General features: G+C 49.5%; 1 protein-coding gene across 1 annotated transcript in view; it reads right to left on the minus strand.

Annotated features, from left to right (window-relative positions):
- GRAMD1B (GRAM domain containing 1B) overlaps nucleotides 1-25,926 on the minus strand; it is a 170,664-nt gene extending 144,738 nt beyond the window's left edge. The window contains exon 1 of the mRNA XM_049611497.1: nucleotides 25,071-25,926. Within this exon, the coding sequence (XP_049467454.1) occupies nucleotides 25,071-25,444 (374 nt within the window). The 5' untranslated portion in view covers nucleotides 25,445-25,926. The remainder of the gene's footprint in view (nucleotides 1-25,070) is intronic.
- Between the last annotated feature and the right edge of the window lie 314 nt (nucleotides 25,927-26,240).

Below are 26,240 nucleotides of genomic sequence, written 5' to 3' on the forward strand. Positions count from 1 at the left end.
TGGAGTCTGTTTCAGATTATGTGTGTGTCTCTCTCTCTGACCCTCCCCCATTCATGCTCTGTCTCTCTCTGTCTCAAAATTAAAAATAAAAAAACGTTAAAAAATTAAAAAAAAAAAAAAAGAAAACCTTCCTAAGGCCTGCCCTCCTCTGCCCCACCCCCCTGCCAAAGGTATGCTCCAACTTTTAATGACTGGCTTCATGCCTGACAGAGCCTCCACTGGAGGGGAGGTAGGAAAGAATGTGCTTCTCCAATTAGACACCAGAGGGAAAAAGTTAATAGAAAAAGATTTTGAAGCCCAAGGCTACAACTTTTTTGTTTCTTTCTTTCTGAATTGTCTATGAGTTTCAAATGTCACCAATCCTTGGCTCTCAGGTATACAGATATTTAAGCATCAGATGAGGAGGGGAAAAAAAAAAAATCATCATGTTCTCTTATGCCCTGTTTTGAGATATTTTTCCCAAAGCGTAAAGGTTCCCTGACCTACAGTGAAATTCTAGGCCCTTCCCCGCACACAATTAAAAGAACTATACTTACCCCATTATATTCCTCAAATGGCTTCTGAAGAAAGGGGGCAAGCGAACTCGTGTCCGCTTAAACTCTCTCTTCAAGCACTCTTAAGGAACGTACCACTTTTCTCTGGTTCCCACGCCCTGGTAGCTTCCTTGGCCTCGACCACTACTTCCCCTTCGCTGTGAAATCTTAAGCCCTCGTAAGAGAGCACAGAGGCATTAACCAGGTCACTTAGTGGTAAACCTTTAATCAGTGATAACTGTGACCAACCAAGATGCCTCCCAGAACTTGAAGTCTCTGACAAGTTGTCGAGACCCTAGGCAGTGGCGTCTCATTGGCCAGCCTCCCCACCCTCTCAGCTAGCCCTCAGTGCCCCTCCCAGCCTTTAAGACATCCTTTGCTTCTTAATCCAGAGCCTTCTGGACTAAGTGGTAGGAAGATGCGTAGATTTCTCAAAGCCAATGCCAGCCAGAATCATTCTGTCCACAGATAACCCCAAAACATTTCATTTTTATTTTCTGAATAATCTCTACACCCAGCGTGGGGCTCGAACTCATGCCCCTAAAGTCAGGAGTCGCATGCCCTACCAACTGAGCTAGCCAGGCATCTCCCCCACGCCCCCACCCCCTGCAAAACTTTATGTTTGACAATCATCTTGATCCTGGTTCCTTCATCTAAACTATTCAAAACAAGAAGTTAAAGTCCTTTCTCTACCAATTTCCTCTCACAGGGGCAAGTCCAGAGACAGTCCCAGGACTCACAGAGAGCTCCACACCAAGAACCTTTAAACCATATCCCCAACTATGATATTTTGTTTTATTTATTTATTTTTTTTAATATTTATTTTTTTTTAATTTTTTTTTTTTTACATTTATTTATTTTTGAGAAACAGAGTGAGACAAAGTGTGAGCAGGGGAGGGGCAGAGAGAGGACACACAGAATCCGAAGCAGGCTCCAGGCTCTGAGCAAGCGGTCAGCACAGAGCCTGATGCGGGGCACGAACCCACAGACTGCGAGATCATGACCTGAGCCGAAGTCGGACGCTCAACCGACTGAGCTACCCAGGCGCCCCAATATTTATTTTTGAGAAAGACAGAGTGCAAGCATGGGAGGGGCAGAGAGAGGGAGGCACAGAATCTGAAGCAGGCTCCAGGCTCTGAACTGTCAGCCCAGAGCCCGACGCAGGGCTCGAACTCACAAACCAGGAGATCATGGTGGCAAAAATTGGCCACTTAACCGACTAAGCCATCCAGGCACCGCCCCCCATTATGATATTTTAAAAGATATCTTTCTGATATGTGACCAAACACTATTTGCCTCCTACTTAATTTGTGTGTGTGTTTTTAATCAAAGATACATAACCACCATTCAAAACTTCAGGTCAGCATCTAATAACATGCTCACACCACAGTTCAAACGCTCTTTGGTCACTCTTAGTACAAAAAAATGCAGGGGCACCTGGGTGGCTGAGTTGGTTAAACGTCTGACTCTTGCTTTGGGCTCAGGTCATGATCTCACGGTCCGTGAGTTTGAGCCCCATGACCAGCTCTGTGCTGACAGCACAGGGCCTGCTTGGGATTCTCTCTCTGCCTCTTTCTCTCTACTCTCAAAATAAATACATAAACTTAAAAAAAAAAAAAAAGCATATGCGGCTTCTATTAGACTTTTGGAAATGCTGGAAAGAAGGAACTCCTCCCTCCATGGAACCACCGACTTCAGTAATAAGCAAACTGCTGTTTGCTGGACGTCTTCTTGGCTTCTCTTCTACCACTCTCTGAAAAGTCGTTGCTGGAGTCCTGCCCACCGTCCCCTTCTCTTCTCTACACATTCTCCCCCCAACAATGCCCTCCAGATCCATACCTTCAACAACCCACATGTTGTCCCAAACCTGACTGTTCTACCAAGTGCCAGGTTCCCTGAATCCAAATGCATGTAAGACATCACCAAGATCCTGCCTCCCTAGAGAATTCTCAGCATATCCAAAACCACCCTAGGCTCTCTTCCCCCCTCTCACTCCTCCCACCAAGTAACTCTTTTTTTTTTCTTTTTAAGATTATTTATTTTAAGAGAAAGAGAGAGAAGAGAGCACACTGGAGCAGGGGAGAGGGGCAGAGAGAGAAGGAGAAAATCCCATGAAGGATCCACGCTGTCAGCACAGAGCCTGATGCGGGGCTTGAACCCACGAACTGTGAGATCGTGACCTGAGCCAAAATCAAGAGTCGGATGCTTGACCATCTAAGCCACCAGGCGCCTTCTGCCACCAGGTAACTCTTATCTGCCTTCCTTAGCTCACCATCCATCCATCTCCATCCATCCACTGAGTTGTCCAAACAAGGAAACTCCACTCCCTACCTCTAATTGGCCACTGGGTTCTGTTGCTCCTACCTGACACATCTTTTATATCCATCCCTCCTCCCTTTCCCTACTGCCCCGGCCCTGAACCAAAGACCGGTACCAGACTGACTACATAAGAATCACCTAGCAACTTTTTAAAAGACAGGTTCCCACCCATCACTTTCCCTGGATTCTGATTCAGAGGATCCTGGGCTGGGTCCTGAAGGATTTGGAACACACGTCCCTTGTGTACAAACGACTGACGTCCAGACCCCATTGAAATGGCCCCTTGACTGAGCTGGTAAGTGTTTAACAACCAGCTTCAGGGAAAGAGGGAACTGATGTGCATCATTTGCCACTTCTGTTCCCAGCGTGGTCAATGTCAAGCTAATATCACAGTTGGGGATCAGTGTGCACAACTGGCTGATGTAAGCCAGCCCCAGCATACGAATACGCCCAGACCACCGTCTGTTATCTTCTAAAACAGGTATCAACATGCCTCTTCCCAGGTTAAACTCCTTTGAAGCTTTCCTCTAATGCTTTACAATACATCCAAGGTTCTTTGCTTCTCACACAGGACTTCTGACATGAAACCAGTTTCCTCTTCCCAACTTCTCAACTTCCCCTACAGTTCTGCCTCAGCCCCTAATGTTCTGCTTACATAGAATCACTTGTGTTCCCCAAATAAACCGTGCACATTCCTTCCTCTAAACTTTGTTCATACGGTCCCCTCTGCTTTACTATTTTTTTTAACGTTTGTTTTTGAGAGAGAGAGAGAGAGAGACACAGAGTGTGAGCAGGCGAGGGGCAGAGAGAGACGAAGGCACAGAATCCGAAGCAGGCTCCAGGCTCTGAGCCATCAGCACAGAGCCCGACGCGGGGCTCGAACTCACAAACCACAAGATCATGACCTGAGCCGAAGTCGGGCGCTTAACGAACTGAGCCACCCAGGCGCCCTCCCTTCCGCTTTAAATCTCTTCTATATGATCCCACAGCCCTCACGCCTCAATAACTGTATCTTCCACCTCAGCCAACTGAGCGCTGTGTCACACAGAAGCCCGGCCTCCTCTTCCCTCTGACATATTCAGGGCCTAATTCATTTTTTTTTTTTTTTTTTTTTTCCCCTACTGGACCCAGAGCTCTACCCCCGTTGAGGCACAGAGAGAGCTACGACAAATTCAAGCCTGAGCAAGTTAGCAATGCACTGCCCATGCCTTGGGGATGACCTGTTGGCTGCCTGAGAAAAAAATCTCCTTTGGGGCAAATACTGTCTGCTTTTTTCAGTGTATCCAAGATACTGCGTTCTAGTACGTTGTGTTTAATATTAACGGTAAAGCTCCACATTTAAACAGTGCTTTCCAGTCTACAAAGGGCTTCCACGTACATTCTTCCATCTGATCTTTCCAACCTCATAAAGTAGGTAAGAATACATACACTCGGATCCCCATTTGAAAGATGAAGGGGCCCCTGGGTGGCTCAGTCGGTTAAGCACCTGACTTCGGCTCAGGTCATGATCTCGCATTTTGTGGAGTTTGAGCCCTGCATCAGGCTTGCTGCTGTCAGCACGGAGGCCGCTTTGGATCACCGCCACCCCCACCCCCAACCTCTCTCTCACTCTCTCTGCCCCTCCCCTGCTTGTGCACACACTCTCTCCAAAATAAATAAACAAAAAAATTTTTAAAAGAAAGAAAGAAAAATGAAGGAAAGAAGGGTTTCCAGGAGTACATGACATGTCAAAGAGCAAACCATTGGTAAGCTAAGGAAAAAGGGTTTCCGTAGAGGTGTTCTGCCCAAGAATTCTTTGTTCTATCATCTGAAGTTCATGACAATGCTGGCTGGCCATGGCACTCACTTAAAGCTGGTAAGGGGTGGGTGGCAGGAATGACCTCAGTGACGAGATCCAGGGAGATCTAAACTGGGGGGCCGCAAGGGGGATCTGGGAGGAGCTCGGGTGTTCATTCTGCTGAAATTGCCAACCGTCTCTGCTCTGCAGGAGGCAGCCCTTGGCCAGAAAGCACAGACATCTGGAAAGTCCAGTGCAGCAAAACTCCTGAGACGAAAGGTGACAAGAGGATAGTATAATGTATGGAGTTACGTACACTAAGCTGCACACATGAGACCACGTGTACATCGTGTGTCAACTATACTGCAACTAAAAAGAAAAAAAAATGGGACAGTCTGCCAGGTAATGGCACCTGCCATGAGGTCGCAAGGCCACAAGTGAAACCACGGAAATAAACAAGTCTCTGAACACACCTGAGGAAAACAACTCCTGCCTAAGAGCAAAGCTGTCTCAACAACCAGCTGGTGAAAAGGCCACAGGGAAGCCAAATAAGACAGAGCAACGTGTCCACGGGCAGAGAGGACTTCCTCGAGCTGGAGCCAGGCCTGGGGACATTTGTAGGAGGCCTGTGAAAGGCTGGCCTGGAGCCCAACAGGAAGCCTCTGGGGACAGAGAGGCCAGCACCATCCCATGTCGGGGTGAGGGCAGGACTCGGGGGGGAGGGGTGGGCCGGCCGCAGAGCAGGGACGCTGGTGCCCTGAGGGCCCCTTCACAGAGATAATTTTAGGAAGCCATCCCGGTGGCCGTGCCAACTTGGTTCTACCACCGGCTGAAGCAGAAGGAGCCTGATTCAGGAACCAAGCGGGAATAGCTCCGGGCCCCTGATTCCCCAGAAACCACTGGCAACCTCCCACAAGAACATTTTAGAAGCCCAAGGAAAAGTGGCAGGTGTCTATTTTACTTCTTTAAAGACCAAAGCCAATTAAGAATAAATATGTTTTCAAGATGTTTCAGGACTGCAGCTTCCCAACTGGTAGCTAATTTTGTCACCACCTGTTTCCCTCTAGTGAACAAGAGTCAAACCCCTTAAGCTGAAAGCGTAGGAGTGCCGAAGGTAACAGAAGTAGGGAAGATACAGAAAGCCTGTGTCCTGCCCCAGGAAGCCACAGGAGAGGAGAGGCTGATGCATCCGGAAAGAGGGGGGACTTCTGGCGTCCTAAAGGGCAAAGGACACATGGGGATGGGGGAAGCACTTATGCAGAAACTCTATCACAAACTGCCAGATGCCATGGAGGGCCCCATGAAGCTATCAGACAACCTGCAGACTCTTCCAGAAAGAGTCCTTCAGCTTCCCTGTCTCCCCCTCCCCTTCCCCACGCCGATCCCCATCCCTCCTCCAACTTCATTTGTCCTTAGCCTCAGGAAAAAACTGGTTTAGGGTAAAACCATTATGTCGGTTTTTTTCCAGTTAGAAGAAAGACAAACAGTCCTAACCAAGAACTTGGGTGGTCATTTAGCAACTCGACAAAGAGCCCCGCAGGGGCCTGGGGAAGAAATAGCACTGACCAGAACCTGGAGTCAGGACCTCTGTGTGTAACAGCCTGATCGGTTTCCTCAGTGCCGTTTTCCACACGGGATGGAACACTGTATCTTCTGTGCCAAGAACTCTGACAACTTTCCCATAAGGTATACACCCATGGGCACTTTTCATTAGCAAGAAGGCAACAGATACTGGATTCATTTAGAATACGGAACAAAAGAAAACAGAAGTTGAATAATCCCCAGATCACTTATTTTTGTCTTGAGAATGTTCGGCACTCCTGCCCTATATCTAATTTACTCTCTTCAAGTTCAACTGTGGTATCCACCCACACGGAGGAGAGCGCAAAAGAGATTTTGATGATCCATAAAGTAGATGATTCACTCAAGACTCATTCAAAGAACACTTTTAATGGCAACCTGCAAACAGAGAAAAGATGAGAAATCAAGCTTTGGCTGGGCCAAGTACTGTGCCAGAAAGCAGCAGCAGCAAAGTATAAAAACTAGCCCGTATTCTCAAGAATCTTAATGTGCGGTTAGGAATGAAGCTTAAAGTGTAAAGGTAAGTATGAATCACCAAAAGTCTGTATCATAGAGAAAGGGGAAATTGACATGTACCGAATGCCTAAAATAAGCATTTTTCAAATACTATCTCACTTAAAAGTTAGCATTTGAGGAAAATAACATTCTTTTTTATTCCAACTCCATTCTGTTTGTTCTATTTTTTAAGGCTATTTTCTTTTGAGAGAGAGAGACATAAAACAAGTGGGGGAGGGGCAGAGAGAGAGAGAGAGAGAGGGAGGGAGAGAATCCCAAGCAGGCTTTTCCCTGTCAGTGCAGAGCCTGACGTGGGGCTCAAACACATGAACCATGAGATCATGACCTGAGCCGAAATCAAGAGTTGAACGTTCAACCAACTGAGCCACCCAGGCACCCCTACCCTTTGCTTAATTTTAATAGTACTTACTGAAATCACATCTCTCATTCAACAAGCATTTCTGGAGCACCTACTATGTGCCAGGCTCCACTTGAGGGAACACAAAGATCAAAGAGAAAAAAAGTACATTCTGTCCTTAAAGAGTTTACTCTCTAATGAAGAGAGAGACATTTCACAGAGTTATGGGATTACATAAAATTAGCTAACCTCTTTGTGGAGGGTGGGATAGAAAGGTTTCTATACTAAGCACACTACCTACATGCAGAGAAAGAACACCTGGGGATCCATGGGACTCCAGAGTGAGCTTCACAGAGGAGGAAGCATTTGAGCTGAAATTTTATTTATTTAAAAAAAATTTGTTAATGTTTATCTATTTTTGAGAGACAGAGCACGAGCGGGGGAGGGGCAGAGAAAGAGGGAGACACAGAATCCGAAGCAGGCTCCAGGCTCCGAGCTGTCAGCACAGAGCCCGACGCGGGGCTCGAACTCACAGACTGGGAGATCATGACCTCAGCTGAAGTCAGTTGTCCAACCGACTGAGCCACCCAGGGGCCCCTATACTTTGTCTTAAATACCAACTCCTCCGTGGAGCCTGCTCCATCTAGAATGTCCTGCTGCCTCTGCCTGCCCACACCTGAAGGCACTTCTCCCTTCTCCCCTGGTATTCCCCACCACTCGGGCATGGGGCAAAACACACGCGAAGCAAGTAATAAATGCCTGACTCGTTCATCACTCCCACCTTCCTCGCCTAATAGTAAGAGAAGTCTACAGCGAGTCTTCCGAGGACCTCATACCTGGAGTGCGAGCAGGAGGCTGCTAAGGCAGGTTATGGGAAGATTTCAAGGCACCACCATCAGGTTCCACGTGGCATCCGTAAACACTCATCTTGGAGTCGTGCACGAAGTCACGCTCCCAAGAGTGAGAAATAAAACCAGGGAAAACAGAGCACAGGTCCAGTAGAACAACAGCCCTGGAGCTGGGCTCAGAACCCCGGGCCCAGCTCTTGCTCTGTCACTGACCAGGCGGGACACAGAGGAAAGAGCATCGCGTCGCCGTTCTGAACCTCTCGCTCTGCTTATGCTTCTCCGTAAGATGAACGGAGCGTGCTAGACCATCACAAGGGCCCCGCCGGCCTCAAAGCTCAGTAAGGTTTTAATGAAGGAAATCCTCCAGGAAAATCAGTTTGCAAGCTAAGTGACTGGCGGAGAAGGGAGTTGTGTGGGCTGAACCAGGCGGGTGAGGTGGCACTGGCCGGGCAGCGGGGAGGAGAGAGAGAACAGCAACCTGAGAACAAGTGTGGTTTAGATCCCCGGAAAGGCAATTCACGGGCACAGAGGCACACGTGACTTCCTGGCTCACTTCCTGCACACTCTTTTTGATTCCTGCTTCTTTTTACTGCGATTGTTTCCAGCTTATCATTTTATCATAATCTGTGATTCTTGTAATAAGATCATGGACCAACCCTTACACAGGAAGGGGCCTAAGAGATGATCTAGTCTAATTTTTTCCCCTTCCAGACCAGGAAACTGAAGGCCAAAGAAGTTAAGAGACACGTAAAAAGCCACAGAGGCATTTAATATAGAAGATAAAATAGAAGATAAAACTCAAGCTGGCCTACTCTTAGAGCAGAGTTCTGCCCACAACACCAGGTACAGGAATGTAAACCCCCAGAGCGTGTAGAGAAAGTATCTTCCTTTTTTTTTTCCTCAGCCCTTCAGTGCTACCACTCATAAGAAGGGTAACTATGAATAGCTGTTCGTTCCACAAAATGTACAATGTCATGTGCTGCTGGGGAGTGATTACCAGGTACCTGTGCTGTTCTAACCACTGGTGACACGGGAGTAGGCAGGGCCCCTGCTCTTAAGAACCAACCTCACGTCCTTGTGGTTTAGCCAGAGGGATGCAGAGATGAGACCGATCCGTCAACAGACCAAAAAATAATAATAATAATAAAATAAAAAAATAAAAAACCCTATAATTTTCAAAGGTGTTACAAAGATAATAAAAGGGGCAAGTGAGGAGTCTCAAGAAAGCAAAAATAAATAAGTAAGTATGTTAAAGTCACACTGATGAAAAAGTGTCAGAGTTTGGACTCGGGTTCACGAAGATCACCACAGAGCCTAAGACGTGACCAACCGGGTTGTACAGAGTGACTAGTGTGGCCACTGTTCACACAGTGTTCACAGAACAAACGGCTGATTGAATGTGAATGCATATAATCAGAAGGGTCTTTCGAGTATTTTTAATTTGGAGTGTTTTTAACTTGGAAGGGGAATTCAGAAGAAGATTCTAGTGAATTCTGTTTTGATTATAATTCATCCTAATGAATCTGTAGCTCGTCATAATGGAAACGTAGATTATAGTTTCATCAAATATTTCCTCTTTCATTCTATATCTCCATCTTCTGTGACAAAACAGACTTAAACGTTTGCTTTCTTATTCTCCTAAAATTTATATATAGCTGTTAACACGGTACGTATTCGAAACAATATTCGTCGTTGATGTCGATGGGGATATAACATATCACAATCCTCTTACCAATATAGGAACAAGTGCTCATGAAATATTCAGATATAACAAGTAAAACTATTCTCAAAATACAAGAATTAGATGTACCTGCTCTCACAAATACGGTCTCACAGATGACAGAATAAACACTGCAGAGCGTGCAAAAAAACCAATCGTAATCTCACAAATGCCTCAGATCTCAAAGACCGTCTTTAAATCTTACCTTGGCTCTTTTTTATAAGATCTTCTCATTTTTCTAAAAGTTCTCACTCTGCATCTTCCCCCTAGCACCAAAAGCATCTTCTCTCCTAATTACACCTCATATCAAAGGATGTCACTCATTTCAAACTCAGAAGACAATCCATTCGTTTGCAGTTCTCCACGGGGCCTGGTGGCTGTACTGATTAAGCCGAAATCAAAGATTCATGAAGCCATATCACGGGAAATTCAGCACCAGGCAAGACAGGCGCAACATCCCCTCAGCTGGTTCCTTGTCCCCTCGCTCCCCGCCCCCACCGCCCTCTCCCGTGACATGGGGAATCGGGTTCCAGAAGTCCACCAGCAAACACTGAGACAATACACGCCGCGCCTTAGCTAATCACACGCAGCCCTAACCACCCTCTGGACCACTATGTTTTTCCAGGTCTGCCAACCCCAAATGACTCAGCAAAGGAGCCACAATGAGAAACAACCACAAGCCCCAGGGCCTGCCCTTCAGATCAGATAAGCTTGGCACCAATATGAAAATGACACCAATATGCAAACACTTCTTTCCCTTCAGTTTAAAGGGATGAGAAGTAAAAAGAAGTCATCAGAAAGTGAGCACCCACTGTGCAACCAGGCGCTTTAAGGGATGCCTTACCTTCATTATTTCATCTTCAAACCAACCTACAAGGTAGGTGTTATCATAGTGCCCTCCTTATGTAGGAGGAAATTAGTGATGCAAAGCAGGGTGAGGGCCGAAAACTTGCCCCAGGCTGGAATTTTACTCTGTGGAAGCAGGATGGAAATTGCTACTGGAGTAAAAGGGAAACACAGCCGCTGGGAAGCCATCCACACTGGTGAGGGAGGAACACTGTCGGCCTGGACAGTACCGACAGTATTTTGCAAAAGTGAACAGCCTTGGAAGAGGTAGAAACACATTCTATTAATCAGCTGTCCCCAGTCCTTTTCTCAAATTCACAATCAGTAGCCACCTGTGACTACGGATGCTCCATCACTCAGCTCCCGCTGGGTTTACCCTAGACTCATCTAGAACAGAGCAGGCCAAGTCTCTAAGTCTCCCTGAGGTGGATGGATCGAACCCGACAGCTGATGTCCTTCACAGTAACGTCTGGCCAGTTACCATGATAACCGAAGGCAACAGCTACTGCTGCCCTCCCCTTGGATACACCTGCCACATTTCGAGATTTTACACTTGTTTGTATGAGTTGCGTCGACCACCTAATAGATGCTCAATAAAAACTTATAGTTGAGGGACACCCGGGTGGCTCAGTCGGTTAAGCATCCGACTTCAGCCCAGGTCATTATCTCACTGTTCTGGAGTTGGAGCCCCGTGTCGGGCTTGCTCCTGTCAGACTTAGCGCAGGGCCCGCTACCGATCTTCTGTCCCCCTCTCTCTACCCCTCCGCCCTTATTCTCCCCCCTACCCCAAAACAACAAAAAACGAATAATTGAACAAACGAATGCATGGGCAATTAATAAGCTAGACGAAATCCTTAAACAGCAGAGGCCAGCCGAAGCTCGGTGGCCAGCACATAGCAGCTGGCCTATAAGGGTATGCGGAATTCAGATGTTCCTCACCGTGGCAGCCTGAATGTTTCATGCGTCCTGCGGAGGAGGTGCAAATCCAGCCAGAGTTTTGTTTGTTTGTTTGTTTTTTAATATTTATTTATTTTTGAGAGACAGAGCAAGCACAAACAGGGAAACAGGAGAGAGGAAGACACAGAACCCAAAGCAGGCTCCAGGCTCGGAGCTGTCAGCACAGAGCCCAAGTCGGGGCTCGAACTCACAGACCGCGAGATCATGAGCTGAGCCGAAGACGGACGCTCAACAGACTGAGCCATCCAGGCGCCCCCAACCACAGCTTTTCACGGGAGCTGCTGCTTTAACAAAACAGAGGTGTGCTGAAACAGCAGCTTATGCTTGGTCCCTGTTCTCCATTTCCTGTGGATTTTAATTATCCACATTGTCGGCACACATACATAAAACTCAGTGGAACGTTAAGATATGTACATGTATCGTACTGTATAGAGAAAAGCGACATGACGACCTCCTTCTGAGCCAGGATTCCATCATTACTTAGCTGTATGGACGCGGGCACGTTCAGAGTTTCCATTTCCTTAGGGGGACCGAGTGGACACAGTCATTACAGCTGCCCCATAGGATGCAGGAGCAACTGAAGCAATGGGGATCCCCGTGCCCTAAGCATGTGACTGGGGGCTGTGCCAGGCACTACGGTACGTGCTGGGGCAAATGCAGAGAATAATTGCACGCTGTGCTGCCTTCCTGGAGCCCACGGCCTGGTAAACCACTCTGAAAAGGAGAAAGTGCTGCCCAAATTGAGAGCTTATGATAAACTGCGTTCGCCAGCATGGTCTTCCCTTGTGTCCACGAGGGCGCCGTGCTCGGCTGCTCTGACTGCAAGCTCCAGTGGCAAGTGACAGTGTCCCCTCTCTCCCCCGTACCTCCCCTCCCTGGGCTCCGGGGCCAGTTCAGACTCCGTACCCTGTGGTGTCTCAACACGTAGCATTCAGAGCCTGTCTCTGAGGCTGTCGCTACACTGCACAAACAAGGGCCATGTCTCCTGGTGGCCCTTGGGCTCCTGGCTTCCACTAAGAGTCAATGCGAAAACACCAGAACCACCACCCGGGCTGCCGACAGCTGCAGAGATAGAACCTGCTTGAGACCACCGGCTCCCAGGTCTTGGAAAACGTCGGAGCAGCCAATGCATCTGCATTCCAAAATGCCTACACCCAAATAAACGAAGCCCTGCTGTCAGTGGTGGGGGTGGGGGGAGTCAGCTCCCACGCTCGGCCCCGCAGCGGCACCCCCATGCGGCACCCCACCCTCTTCGGAGCTGGGTGGAAGACATTACTTTCACAGTTCCTGATTTCTCAGTTCTAGAAAACAGACTAATTCTCTTGCGGTGATGTGCCGAAGGAATTTGTTTTTAAAATTTTTTTAATGTTTATTTGTGAAAGAGAGAGACAGAACAGAGGCGGAGGGGCAGAGAGAGAAGGAAACAGAGGATCTAAAGCAGGCTCTGCTCGCTCAGGACAGAGCCCGATGCGGGGCTCGAACCCTCGAACCGTGAGATCGTAGCCTGAGCCAAAGTCGGACACTTAACTGACTGAGTCACCCAGGTCCCCCTAAGCAACCTGCTTTCAAATAAACAGGGATGAATGTTGCATTGTTAATCCGTTTGCTGTCTCTCTACCCTCTGTAGAATCCAAGCTCTACTGTAAGGGCAGAAACGATTTTGTTCACTGCAGTTTCTGGTGTCTAGAATAGCACCTGGAGTGTAACATGTGGTTGATGAGTATCTGTTGGATTAATGGTGGGGAGGGGGGCAAAAAGGAAGGATATATGTATTCCCAAATCCTTCTGTCCTGCAAGAGGAACAACGGTTGCCCTGACCTGGAATCAGAAGGCCAGGAAAAGTACTGTTACCATGGCAACCACAGCTCCCCCAAATCAAAACATCCTTCAAAGCTGTCACAGGTCTTTGGCGGGAAAACGGTTACTCCTATTTGCAGACCGTACTTGGGCCCCGGGTCGACCATCGGCCAAAATGTTGCTTCCAATGTGTTCTTGCATCCTGGAGCCTCGTTTGGGGAAAAGTCAACTACTCTCCATCTAAATATGCCAAACTGGACTCCCTAAACAGAAACCACCCTTAGAAGGATGGCAGTCTCTGGTCTCTGGGCACCTACAGTCTGATGGAAGACACACGCACAGAGGAAGAAATGCACGAAGGAAACCAACAGGCTTAAAGCAAACGAGCCATTATGTAAGAATCCAGACTGACAAAAAATGGCATATGAAGGGGCAATTATTCAGCTTCAAGATGACTTCTCGCTTTGTGAAATGATTTGTGCTAGAATTCCGTGAAAATCAAATTTCTGTACAGTCCTTCATCCATTTGATTATTTACTCGTTCCCTAAATACCTATTTACTGAGCTCCTGCGATGTTCCATGCAAAGAGCTCAGCAGGCACTGACTAAAACAAACACTGAATAAAACCAACTCTGCCCTCACTGCTTATGACCCAGTAAAGGATGCAACGTGACCAGAGAATCACAATTTAGGAACATCATCACAAACCAGGAACGTGTAAGAAACACCGGAGTCTGGAAACACTTCCTGGAGGAAAGACCCAAAGGAGAAGAAGGGCAGGCTGGCAAGGTGGGTCAGAGCCACAGGAGGGCATTTCCAGCTGAAGGAACAGTGTCTGAGGAGAACTGGAAATACGAGAAAGCATCCCACTCGAGGCGCGGGGAGGTCACTCAGCTGGAGGTAGGTCCTGGGAGTAGCCTCAGCGAAGGAAGCAGGAGGGGAGCAGAAGTGAGGTCACGAAGACTAGTCCGGCTACTGAATTAAAGGACAGGGCTTCTCTGCCAGTAGAGAGGCCAGGGAGGAGGACCCTGGCAGAACATATTTAAGGACCAGTTAGGACACGTGAAGATGGTGGCCTGGGAAGGAGCAACAGTGGTGGAATCGGGAAGACAGACTTGAAGAGCACTCTCTCCCAGGGTATCGAGGCCTCGGGAAGCTGACCCATACCAATCCCCAATGCAAGGGACCAAGGGAGAGGAAACGGGCTGGGGGGGAAAGAGGGCCAGTTCGAGTACAACCAACAGCTGAGTTCTGAAGAACACCTCCATGGAATGTGCATCAGTCATTTGGAGGTATGAGCCTGGGGCTCAAGAAAAAGAAGAGGTCTGAGATAGTGTGCGAGTCATCATCACATAGAAATAGTTAAGCCCAGAGTGGACAAAACAGCCCAAGGATAGTGTGTAGATTTAGGAGGAGGAGGAAGAGAAGAGGGAGGGAGAAGGGAAAGGGAGACGGAGAAATAGGAAGCCTGGAGTCAGAAGTCTAAGCACATGGACACTAAAGAGACAGACAGACAAGAGCAGCCCACAAGTTGTAAAACTTCATTTTCGGCACGGCACCTATCGGTAGATCCGAAAAGCAACGTCTCACAGTTAATAAAAGAAGTAACAAGCCACTGTTCCAGCTTACGCTAACCAGAGGAGCAAACTCAGAGGCCTCCCAGACCATTGGAAAAACTCTCACTTTTACTAGTAATCACATTAGCGTGCCTTCAGACTCATCAACTTAAACAGTCGTACAGGACGAAGGAGAAATGTGTATTTTCCATTTTACAGATGAGAAAGACACTGAGACCCAGACTGACTGAGTAACCAGCGCAGGACCACACAGCGAGAAAAGGAGCGGAACCATGGCCAACACCCCATGCTGCCGAGGACGGTCCCCTGGACTGGGGCCAGGGCGGTCATCCTAGGAAAAACAGACAAGGCCTGCCGGTGCTTCCTGGGTTCACTGATAAAGATAGGGTTCCATCCCACGCAAAATGGGCTCCCCAGACACACGGTGGGCTGAACATTTAGTGGCTCAGTCCATGTGCACAAGTACACCCTGTATGCTCCAGAGCCATCTCTGCCACTGACCAGCTTCATGGCCTTGGCCATGAAGTTCAAAGTTCTATTTGTTCAAAGGTGAAATGACCACACAAATCCCCACACAAATCCCCACCGTGAAGACTAGATTCTCTAGGAGAGGTACAGAAGAACTGTAGGTACTAACAGGTGTCAGCCGAGTATGACAGAAGTCAGGCAGCACTGTGGTGCAATCTAGGTCCCAGGATCCTCCTCTCCTCTCCCTCCCAGCAGACTTTTTCCTCAGACCTATACACACACACACACACACACACACACACTTATGTGTATATATATACACACACATATATGTATACACACATGTGTATATATACATACATGCACACACATGTACATACATACACATACACGTATATATACACACATATACGTATATATACGCATGTATATACATATACATACACACGTATACATACATACACACGCATATATACACACATATATATACATATATACATACATATACGTGTGTATATATACATGCACACATATATATATTTTATGCTGTAGTCTGAATTCCATAATCTACTGAAATTATCTTTTTCACGTTGCTCTCTTCAAAGAGAGCAGCCCTGTGAGCTTCTCAATGGAAGGGCCATTTGTGTCGTCCCCTGTATCCCAAACACATAGCACAGCACCTGATTCCCTATAAGTGTTCCATAAATGTTTGAACTGTGAGAGTTAGGTCTCCTGAGTTATCTGATTTCTCAGCCTACTCTCTCTAACTACAAACGAAAAGCGTGCCAACTGATAGGGGCATTTAAGGAACCAATCGGAGCATGGAGAAGGACTTGAGGGAGAGGAATCTTTCAGCGTCACTAGGAACTTCCTGAATGGGCGGGCCACTTTCTACCCTGGTCTTCTAACACGAGTGGCTGTCAATTCCTCCCACGAGTCTGTGGGGCCCGCCAGCAGCCGTGAGGTCCAAGGAATCATCAGTACAAACCTAGGGCTTCCCTCAGAATCTACAAGCCGCAGCACAAGTTACTACTAAGAATAAGTCTCTGAAGGAATATTCTCAAAGGATGATGACCAGTCAGGCTCTCGTCTTCACGGAGGACAAAACTAGAGAAAATGAGTTTGAACTGTACTAGAGAGGATTTCACAGATCTCAGGAAGAACTTTCTCAGTAGTGGGCCTTGAAACTTAGAAAGAAGGAACCAAGAGAAGTGGTACAATCTTCTTTTCTGAGGTCTCTGTCTCTCTCTCTCTCTGTCTTTCTCTGAGATCTTCACATATCAGGAAGATGTGGTTTGTTATGGACAAAGGAAAACACATGTTGTCACCCACGCGAAGGGCAAACTGTTCCCTGGAGAAGCTCCGCCCTGTACAGCGTAACCTTTATTACTGTCATTCCTGAGAAGGAAACAAAAGGTCAGGAAGAACTCCGGAGTGTAACGACCCAGCTAGAAAACAAACGCTTGCCAGACCAAGGCGGATGGCTCTGCGGGGTCAGACTGGCACTAACGCACAAGCTTGGTTATGGAAAACATGAGGACAAGGCTGAGTGGCATCTCTGATGAGCGGGCTCTCACCCCCACTTTGGAGAAGCGTCTCATCCTGATGGCTCCTCCAGAAACAGTGCTTTAGAAGTTCTTTTTTCCCCCCTTATTTCACAGACATACCTGTCCTCAACCTACAGACTTACATTCGACCGTACCTTCTATAGGGACAAGATACAGAAGAGCGAGTGAAAAAGAAAAGTCTATCACTTAAAAAGGAAACCTGAGGGGCGCCTGGGTGGTTCAGTTGGTTAGGTGTCCGACTTTGGCTCAGGTCATGATCTCGCAGTTTGTGATTTCGAGCCCCGCTGACAGCTCAGAGCCTGGAGCCTGCTTCAGATTCTGTCTCCCTCTCTGTCTGCCCCTCCTCCACTCACACACACTCTCTCTCTCTCTCTCAAAAACAGTTAAACATTAAAAAATTAAAAAAAAAAAAAAGGAAACCTGCTGGAGAAAAAATAGTGAGTGATAATACACAAAATATGTTACCTACGGTTGGGTTAGCACAGTAGAATGAGCTGTATTTTCCTCTTGCCTATTACCCCAAATTTTTACATTGGCTAGCTATTTTATTACACACACAATATGCACTGACTTTTATGACGTAAAATTTTCTTTTAAGACAAGCTGGAAGACCCCCTTGGAGAGACTCACAAACGTGCCCCTAAACTAACCGCCCGCCATGTCTTTCTGTATTGTCCTAATTGTTGGGCCAAACAACGCCAGGGTTACCATGTTCCCCTTTCCCTCCCCGGGCCCCAAAGGAAATCCTTTTTCCATAGTTGTAAGAAGAAAGGGGAAAAAACCAAGTGGGTCGCTGTTTGTTTTTCGTTCCCTCACTCAGCCCCCTCATTTCCTGACTCAATCTGCTAACCAAGAAGCAGCAAAGACTAAAAACCTCTGTGGTCAGACTGAGTAGGTGAGAGGCACGAGGCTGGGGCCAGGCATCACTTCAGAGATATGCTGACATGAGGAGATCTTTCAAAGAATGAAGAAGCCCCAGAGAAGTGATAGGTTAGAAACTGGCCCAGCCTTGAGGTCAGAGGCCTGAGTTCCTGCCCATAACCCAGATCTGCCACCATGATGTGCCTATCGCTGTGTTTCTTTATCTAGATGAGATAAAAAGCAGGGTTGAGCAACCAGAGCCTCAACAAAGTATGTACAAAGGATGCAGAAAGAAGGCCTTTATGCCATCGAACCAACAAAATGTATCGGGGCTCCGACGGAAAAGCCACGGATTTCTTCATCCCTCTCGTCTTCCACCGCTGACCTGATTAGCTGAGGCACAGCCACGTCGCACGGATGATTCTGGACTGTATTATCTGAATTGGAAATCCAGACACGTGGTGTCTGGAAAACAGAGGAGAGTATTTGACACCAGGACTATTTTTAGAAGGGGACCGCGGCTGTTGCCGGTGCCACAGGGGGTGGCCAGCCACTGCCTGACGGCTCTTTGCTGCAGCCCGAAGCGTCTCCACCCTGCCTCCCCCCTCTCCCATCTGAAGGCCCGCATTTGATTTTCAGTTCTTGCACCCCCGGATGGAAGCTCTGCCATCTCCTCGGAGAGGAGGAAGATTCCGCAGGCCCCGAAGTCACAGCGCCAGAACTCACAGACCATCCCCTTACCCCCCACAAGATACCCCAAAAGCTGTATCTTCCTTCGCACCAGGTACAGCAGCCCCCTGGCGCATCACCACACCAACATGGGCTACAGAGGAGAGAATCCCAAGAGGGCAAAAGCTCCAGAAAGAGCCCTCAGGCTGTAGCAAGCTCTTGTACGCACCGCAACCCGGCAACCACGTCGGGCTCTCAGGCCAACTTGGTTCCGTATCTGAACACCTGCTCCAGGGCCCAGAGGCTCGCACACTGAGGTCAGGAAGGAAATTCCCCCCTGGCAGCTTAGCCATTCAGACGCCTTAATGGAAAACAGCGTTACCCTAGAAGCAATTATCAGTGACCAACCTAGCAACTGGTTGGATAGAGAGTACTCGAGAGAAACTAACCACACAGGGCCAAATCCTCACCTGCTCATCTGCCCCAAGATCACCTCTGTCTCCTGCCTGACACATCACGGGGGCCCCCTGAGCACGTAACCGCCATGGAAACTCTTAAAATGCCAACTCCCACAGAGGGCCTTGGCCAGGGTGAAGCAGCCCGGGGGGCTCCATCTCCACCTCTGTTTCCACAAATGGTTCGAATCTGGAAGCCGCGTCTACAGCCAAAGGCTGGCTGCTTCTCACGGACCGGTTTGCCACGCCGGTCAGCACGGGCCTCGCCCACGGCGGCGCTTGCCCACGACCGCTACAGCATTCTCCTCAGAGGCCGTCCCGTCCTCCTGACCTCATTCCTCCCTTCTCTTATACTCTCCCCCGCATGTGTTTGCTTCCTCAAACACTCCAGAGCCAACGATGTCCAGGCCCTGGAGACACGGTACAGCGTGGCTGTGAAGAACTCAGGCTCTAGAATCAGAAGAACATGGTTCAAATCTCCCCCTTGCTTCTGTTAGACCTGGAGCAAGTTAATCTCTGAACTTCAGGCTCCTCGGCCGTAAAACCCACCTGGGGGCTTTCTTGCGAGGATTAATTGTGATTTTGCATTTAAGACGCTTAGCAGAAAACCTGGCACAAAGTTAAGACACAGTCCCCGCCCCCAAGGATTTATGGGTCTGGTAGAGGTTTTCACTGGTTTATATCTGGCACTGATTCCTTACTTAATCTGCTGACAAAGCACAGGTCTCCTCTGCATTTGTGTTTATTGTCTTTGTGTTAAGGAAAGAACGAAGTTTCCCTCTCCCACACTCCCTGGGCTTCTCATACACGGCAGGGTGTGCACAGGGGTTTGGATGCACACATCAACCCGCTCCCCTGGAAATGGGGCTGAAACCGGAAGCAAGACTCTCTCCAAAGCTCAGAGGAAAGGGCTGAAGAATCAAGATAAATATACCAATGACACCATTACCTGCCAACCCACACACCAGCTAGGCTGGCACCACCAGAGGGACAACCAGACCTACCAGGCTGGGCAGAATCAGTGAGAGGTACCACTTGAGGTCACATGTATAGCACAGCAGAAACCCCGAGGCTCCAAGCTGAAAGGTCTCTAAGCAGGGTGCGGACGTTGCACAGAAGAGGGGACAGAACGCCCAGCCGGCCAGCCGAGGGAAAGTGGCGGCACAAATAATGACAAGGAGGGCACCCTGGGGAGAGAGCAGCAGAGAAATGCTTCTGTGTCCCCTGGAAAGACAGCCTACAGTCAGCCATCCACACCTACTCATTTGCCCCTTGTCCCTCCAGAAAAGGAGGACAGGATGCCATTCTGCCAGATGTGGCTCTAATTTCTTACTTTTACGGTAATCCAGCAGGTCCGAGAATTATGAACAATCTCTACAACCAGCTATGGCCAGGGTGTTCAGGGAGGCATGCAGGCGCTAATTCCAAGAGCTTGCCCCATCAACTTCGGACTACATTTTTCAGGGAGCTCAGAAGGGGACATGGCCAGCAAAAAAAAAAAAAAAAAAAAGCCCCCTCTCCCCTAAAAGGGGGGGGGCGAAGACCATTTCCAGTCAGACCCCTGGAAAAACAGTGCAAGGCTCGGCCTCTACCTCCCCACTGGGTTTCTCTCCCCCCTCCCCCCCGCCCCGAGTAGCAAGAAATAGTTGCCTCAAATACCACTCTGCACACCTCTCCCTGGTTCCAGAACCTACAGCGTCTCCCACGGAGGTGAATCTTCTTTGTATATAAAACACAATGTCCATGGGATCTCAGTACATGTTTGTTGACTGACTGATAAACTGAAATTCAAACTCTTCCGCATAAAGCAAGTCTGCCAGCCCATCAGTTCACCACTTCATTTTCCACATCTCTCATCGAGACCACTCTCTTGGTCGTCCATTCCTGCTGTCAACACCCCCAAACTGCTCTCACCAACAAGCATCTGGTTCCTATTCAAAACTGCTCTCCACAGTAAGCAGATGTGTGGCCGCCTGGGGCTGGGGGGATGAGGAATAGGAGGACTGAGGGTGGTACGTATAGGGTACGGGTTTCTTTCCGGGGTCACGAAAATGTTCTAAAATGGACTGTGGTGCCTATGTATGAATATGCTAAAAACCACCGAAATGTATACTTTATAAATGAGTGAATGGTATGGTATGTAAATTACATCTCCATAAAGCTGTCACAGGAAAAAAACCTCAGCTCTGAAGTCATCCCCTCCAGGAAACTCTCCCTGACTCATGAATAAAGATAATTCCATTCCAAACAGCAGAGACAGAAAGAATCATTCATTCACTCATTTTTAATTTATTCATCAACGAACACGCATGGGTCACCATACAAGGCCAAGTGCGGTGCTAGACGGCAAAGATACAAAGGGGAACCAGACAAAACTGGACGTGGGTTATTTCAGTACTGTCCTCCAACGTGCTTTTCCACGCTAACTTTACCAATTTCTCCACTTCTTTCTTCCTAGGGTTAAAGGAGAAAAAAACAGCTCTCCTGATCTCTATGTTCGACTTTGCGCAGTTAAGATCCACAGCCCCGCAGCAGATGCCATCACAGGCCTTTGAAAGGTGCTTTTCTCTACTGTGCAGAGGGAGATTCCGAGGTAGAAGGTGGAAAGAAAGGATACCACGCTGGGCCCGGTATGCTAATCCCCCCTAAGCCAGGCCGGGGAGGGCAGAGTAATTTTCCAACCATCGTTTCCAAGTCCCATAATGTGTGAGGAGTCCCAGGTGCTGCTCCAGGACACTTGAGTCCCTAAGCTCACACTTTCAAGCATACATCCGCTCCATGGGAGATCCTCACTGAATACGGACAATAACCCTCCGCCCAGGCGTTCGGAAAACGTTTCCACGTGTATTACTCCTGAGACACATGCCCCCTTCCGTGGATGGAGAAGGTGAGACACACAGCGGTGAATGAAGTGGGGTGTCCAAGGTCCCACACTCACTACATTACGGAACTTACACGTAAACTGAAGTCTCCTGACTTCGCGTCCAATAGTCTCTCTGCTCTACTGTTTCCAAATGCCAAATCCTTCTCAGGGAATCCTGCTGGGCATCTCCAAGCACCTATTCACTCGAATGCTTCTTTTCTCTCCAAGAAGCCTTCCGCTTCTAAGGCCTACACGTGATGGGGTTTTTGTCTTTGCCAAGATCCAGAGATGCCAACAGGAGGCAGTGTAATAGTGGCTAAGAGTAGAGACTGGAGTGACACCAATGTGAGTTTGAATCCGAAGTCTACCTTTTTCTACACATATACACATCTTCTTCTAATCCATCAAGCCATCATTTAAAAGGTCTGCCTTCCTCTACACCTAGAAGGTGGAAATCCTTACTGATTTTTAAAAGTATGGAAGATTGGGGCGCCTGGGTGGCTCAGTCGGTTGGGCGGCCGACTTCGGCTCAGGTCATGATCTCGCGGTCTGTGAGTTCGAGCCCCGCGTCAGGCTCTGTGCTGACAGCTCGGAGCCTGGAGCCTGTTTCAGATTCTGTGTCTCCCTCTCTCTGACCCTCCCCCGTTCATGCTCTGTCTCTCCCTGTCTCAAAAATAAATAAAACATTAAAAAAAAAAATTTTTTTTTAAAAAGTATGGAAGATAACACTGCATCCTTAGACAACTCTCAAAACCAAAAAAGCCTTCCGTAATTTTAACCACCCACCCCCATCCTCACCCTGGCCAGCAACGCAAGACTCTTTCCCCCATATTTTGTCCCCCATATATGTGGCAAAATCCCAAGGTCAAAACAGGGTCTCTATTAGGGTCTCTCACATTCGAGGGGAAAAAGCTGACAAAAGGTGATGAACTATTTTCATTCAAGATTAGCTCCTGGCTGACTCAGTGGGTAGAGCATTCATTCACTGGGCTTTTGATCATGAGTTGGGGTCATGAACTCAAGCCCTACATTGGGCACAGAAATTACTTTAAAAAAAAAAAAGGGGGGGGGGGCGCCTGGGTGGCTCAGTCGGTTGAGCATCCGACTTCGGCTCAGGTCATGATCGCGCGGTCCGTGAGTTCGAGCCCCGCATCGGGCTCTGTGCTGACAGCTCAGAGCCTGGAGCCTGTTTCGGATTCTGTGTCTCCCTCTCTCTCTGACCCTCCCCCATTCATGCTCTGTCTCTCTCTGTCTCAAAAATAAATAAATGTTAAAAAATATAAATATATTAAAAAAAAAAAAAGATTAGTTCCCATAAAGTTTGCCCCTCTTCCCTCTACTCTATGGAAAAGTCAGCAGGATGAGGTACCAGACAGAATTGTTCTGGTCAGGTCCACAAAAAGCCCCGGGACAAAACTCTACATATTAAAAGGATAACCGGGCACCCGGGTGGCCCAGTAAGTTAAACTGACTTAGGCTCAGGTCATAACCTCATGGTTCATGGGTTCAAGCCCGCTTCGGGCTCCCTGCTGGTGCTGGCAGGGCAGAGCCTGCTTAGGGTTCTCTCTCCCTCTCTCTTTGACCCTCCCCCCGTGCATGCTCTCTCTCAAGATAAATATATAAGACTTAAAAAAAAAAAAGAGAGAGAGAGAGAAAGAGGGCCACCTGGGTGTCTCAGCTGGTTGAGTGTCCAACTTCGGCTCAGACCATGATCTCGAGGTTCTTGAGTTCAAACCTCGCGTCAGGCTCTGTGCTGACAACTCAAGAGCCTGGAGCCTGCTTCAGATTCTGTGCCTCCCCCCTCTCTGCCCCTCCCCTTCTTGCACTCTGTCTCTCAATCTCTCTCTAAAATATAGATTACAAAAAAAAAAAAAAAAAAATTACGACAGATTCTTCCAAATGAGCCAGCCCGGTGCCCCCACCCTGCTTCCTTTGCCTTCGTCCATACTGTTCCCCTTTCCTGATCTCATGCCCCTGACCTCGTACTTTCCATAACAGTTTGAGACTCTCCCTTCCATAAATCTTTGTCTTCCAATGGTTCCATCTCAACAGGAGAGAAATGCCTAGGTCTTAATTGCTGATCCAAGTTTCCACCCATCCTCCTTCTCAAAGTCCACATCCCCTCTTTCTACTCAGCCCTTCCTCCCCCTTCCAGGGCCCCATCAACATCAGTTGGTACCAGACTGAGCTCAGAACATTCAATAAATCCTTACTGAGGTGAATGAAATTGACTAAGCCAGGAGGAGAAGTCCTGGGGAAGGTGGCCAATTCTTCAGCTGCCCCACTCAAGGGCACAAACAGGGCACTTGGGGCTCTCAAAGCCGCCAGCTCTTGATTTCGGCTTAGGTCACGATCTCACCATCTCACCGTCGGTGGGATCGAGCCCCACTTCTGGCTCTGTGCTGAAAGCATCTGTGCTTGGGATTCTCTCCTTCTCTGCGCCTCCCCTGCTCATGCTACCTCTCTCTCAAAATAAAACACTATAAAAGAGAGAGAGACAGGGCCCTAGAGTCTAAACGTGAGTAGAGTCCATGGTATCAATGAGCCAGTGAGGACATGCTCCCCTCGCACATGCTCCACCAGGCAATGGCCTGGGCTCCAACACACCTCCTAGCCAAGGCTGTATCCAGCAGCCCTATGGTCTTCCACACCCAGTGCTAGAAAAGGGGAACCTGTCCCACTACTGGGATGCCACACTAACCCAGGCAAGAAGTAGCTAGCACAAGCCAGAGTGCTGGAGAGCAGCTCGAGACCCCTGAAGACTGTCTGCACTGGGAAATGTATCTCACTCAACAGGAATCCGCCTGCTCGTCCTCTACCCTTGTGGGCCAGGCCACGCAAAGCTGGTGTGGCCAAAATAAAGTAATAAAAATGGAAATGGAGTTCAGAAACACAGGTGTAAGTGGAGGCACCACTGAACCTCTCTCACCTTCTGCTACGTCCATGTGTGAAACGGGAATAAGAGTAGGACCTAACTCAGAGTTTTTGTGAGGATTCAGCTTGGCGATACACGGTGCTTACCATAACGACCTGCATGCACATGGTAAGGGCTCAACAGATGTTGGCTGCCACGGGTTTTATTCACTTTGCTATGCGGATGGAATGAGATGGAACGCGGCTGGAAGCCCCAAGGAGATGTGGGACACAGGAGAAAAGTCGCAGGCCCCCAGCCCCGGCTGGGGGTGGGGGGCGACACGCGTGGAAGCGGAAGGACTACCAGCCCCCCCGAGAGGGGCGCAGCAGTGCCCGGGGCCCACTCTGGCGAGTCCCCCCCCCCCCACGCGCCTCCGCGAGGCTTCGACCCCGGACGCCCCGGGGAAGGGGAGGAGGAGGAGGAGGGGAGAGGGTGGCAGGCAGGGGGAGCCGCAGGGACGTACCTGCTTTCACTGCACTCCTTCCGCTCCCTCACCCTGAGCCACTTGCGGAGGAGGAAGCGCTTTCGGCGCGGGGAAGCGCTGGGTGTGGAGCAGTTGGACCACGGGGTGTCCTCGTCGCTGGAGGGCGTGATCTCGATGGACGGCAGCTGCAGGAACTCCTTGCCGGGGGCCAAGACGCCGGGCAGGTCCCGGGCCAGCCCGGCCTCCAGGCTCTGCTCCTGCACGTTCTTCATGCGGCGCATCTTGAAGCGCCGGCGGCGGAGCGTGGGGGTCGACGAGCTGGACCAGAGCGGGCTGCCCTCGGGCGCGCCCTGCGGCTCGGGCACCTGCAGGGCGGGCGGCTGCAGGTTCTCCAGCATGTTGGCCGCCGGCATGGGGGCCCGCGGCGTCCGCGCTCGCTCGGCGCCCTCCGCCAGCCGCCTCGCCGCCCGCCCCCGGCCGCGGCGCGCTCGGCCGGCTCTCGGGTGGGAAAGGCTCGCCGCTCGAGCCGCGCGGAGGGCAAGTTCCTCTCCCGGAGCGCCGCGAGGCAGGCGCGCGGCCGCCGGGGCCGAACTTTCCCGTGCGCGCTCCCCCGGCCGTCGGCGCCGGCCCGCCCCGTCCGCCCTCCGCCGCCACCCGGCCGCCCTCCTGGGGCTCCCGCGGCGCGCCCGCTTGTTTTTCTTCCGCGCTCTCCCCGGCCTGCTTGCGTCTTCGCCTTAGCGGGACTCGGCGGCGCGGGGCCCCAGGGGGGCGGCTCGGCAAACTCTCAGCGGCTCGCGATCGGCCGACCGGGCTGGGGAGCCGGCGTGGCGCTGCAGGGAGGCGGAGAGCAGGAGGGAGAAGGGGAGAGAGGGAGAGAGAGAGAGAGAGAGAGAGAGAGAGAGGGAGAGAGACACTAGAAAAAAACAAAAAAGGAGGGGGGGGGGGGGCGGGGGGGGACTAGGAGGGAGGGGAGGGGAGGGGAGGTCATTTCTGTCCAGAAAGGGCATGCACAGCCAGCGACGGCTAGGGTAACTGTACCCGGAATCCCTTGGGGAGGGACTCTACCTCCGAGTAAAGGCTGCTCCAATCAGCCTAATGAAACAGGATCACAAACCAAACTTTCTCAAAGCAATGATTGGCCGGGCAACTCTCATCAGTCTAACGCCCAGCTTTTTCTTTGGGGGAAGGGGGGGGAGGGGAAAAGGGGAA

The sequence above is a fragment of the Panthera uncia genome, chromosome D1 (genome assembly GCF_023721935.1).
Source record: "Panthera uncia isolate 11264 chromosome D1, Puncia_PCG_1.0, whole genome shotgun sequence".
Lineage (NCBI taxonomy): Eukaryota > Metazoa > Chordata > Mammalia > Carnivora > Felidae > Panthera > Panthera uncia.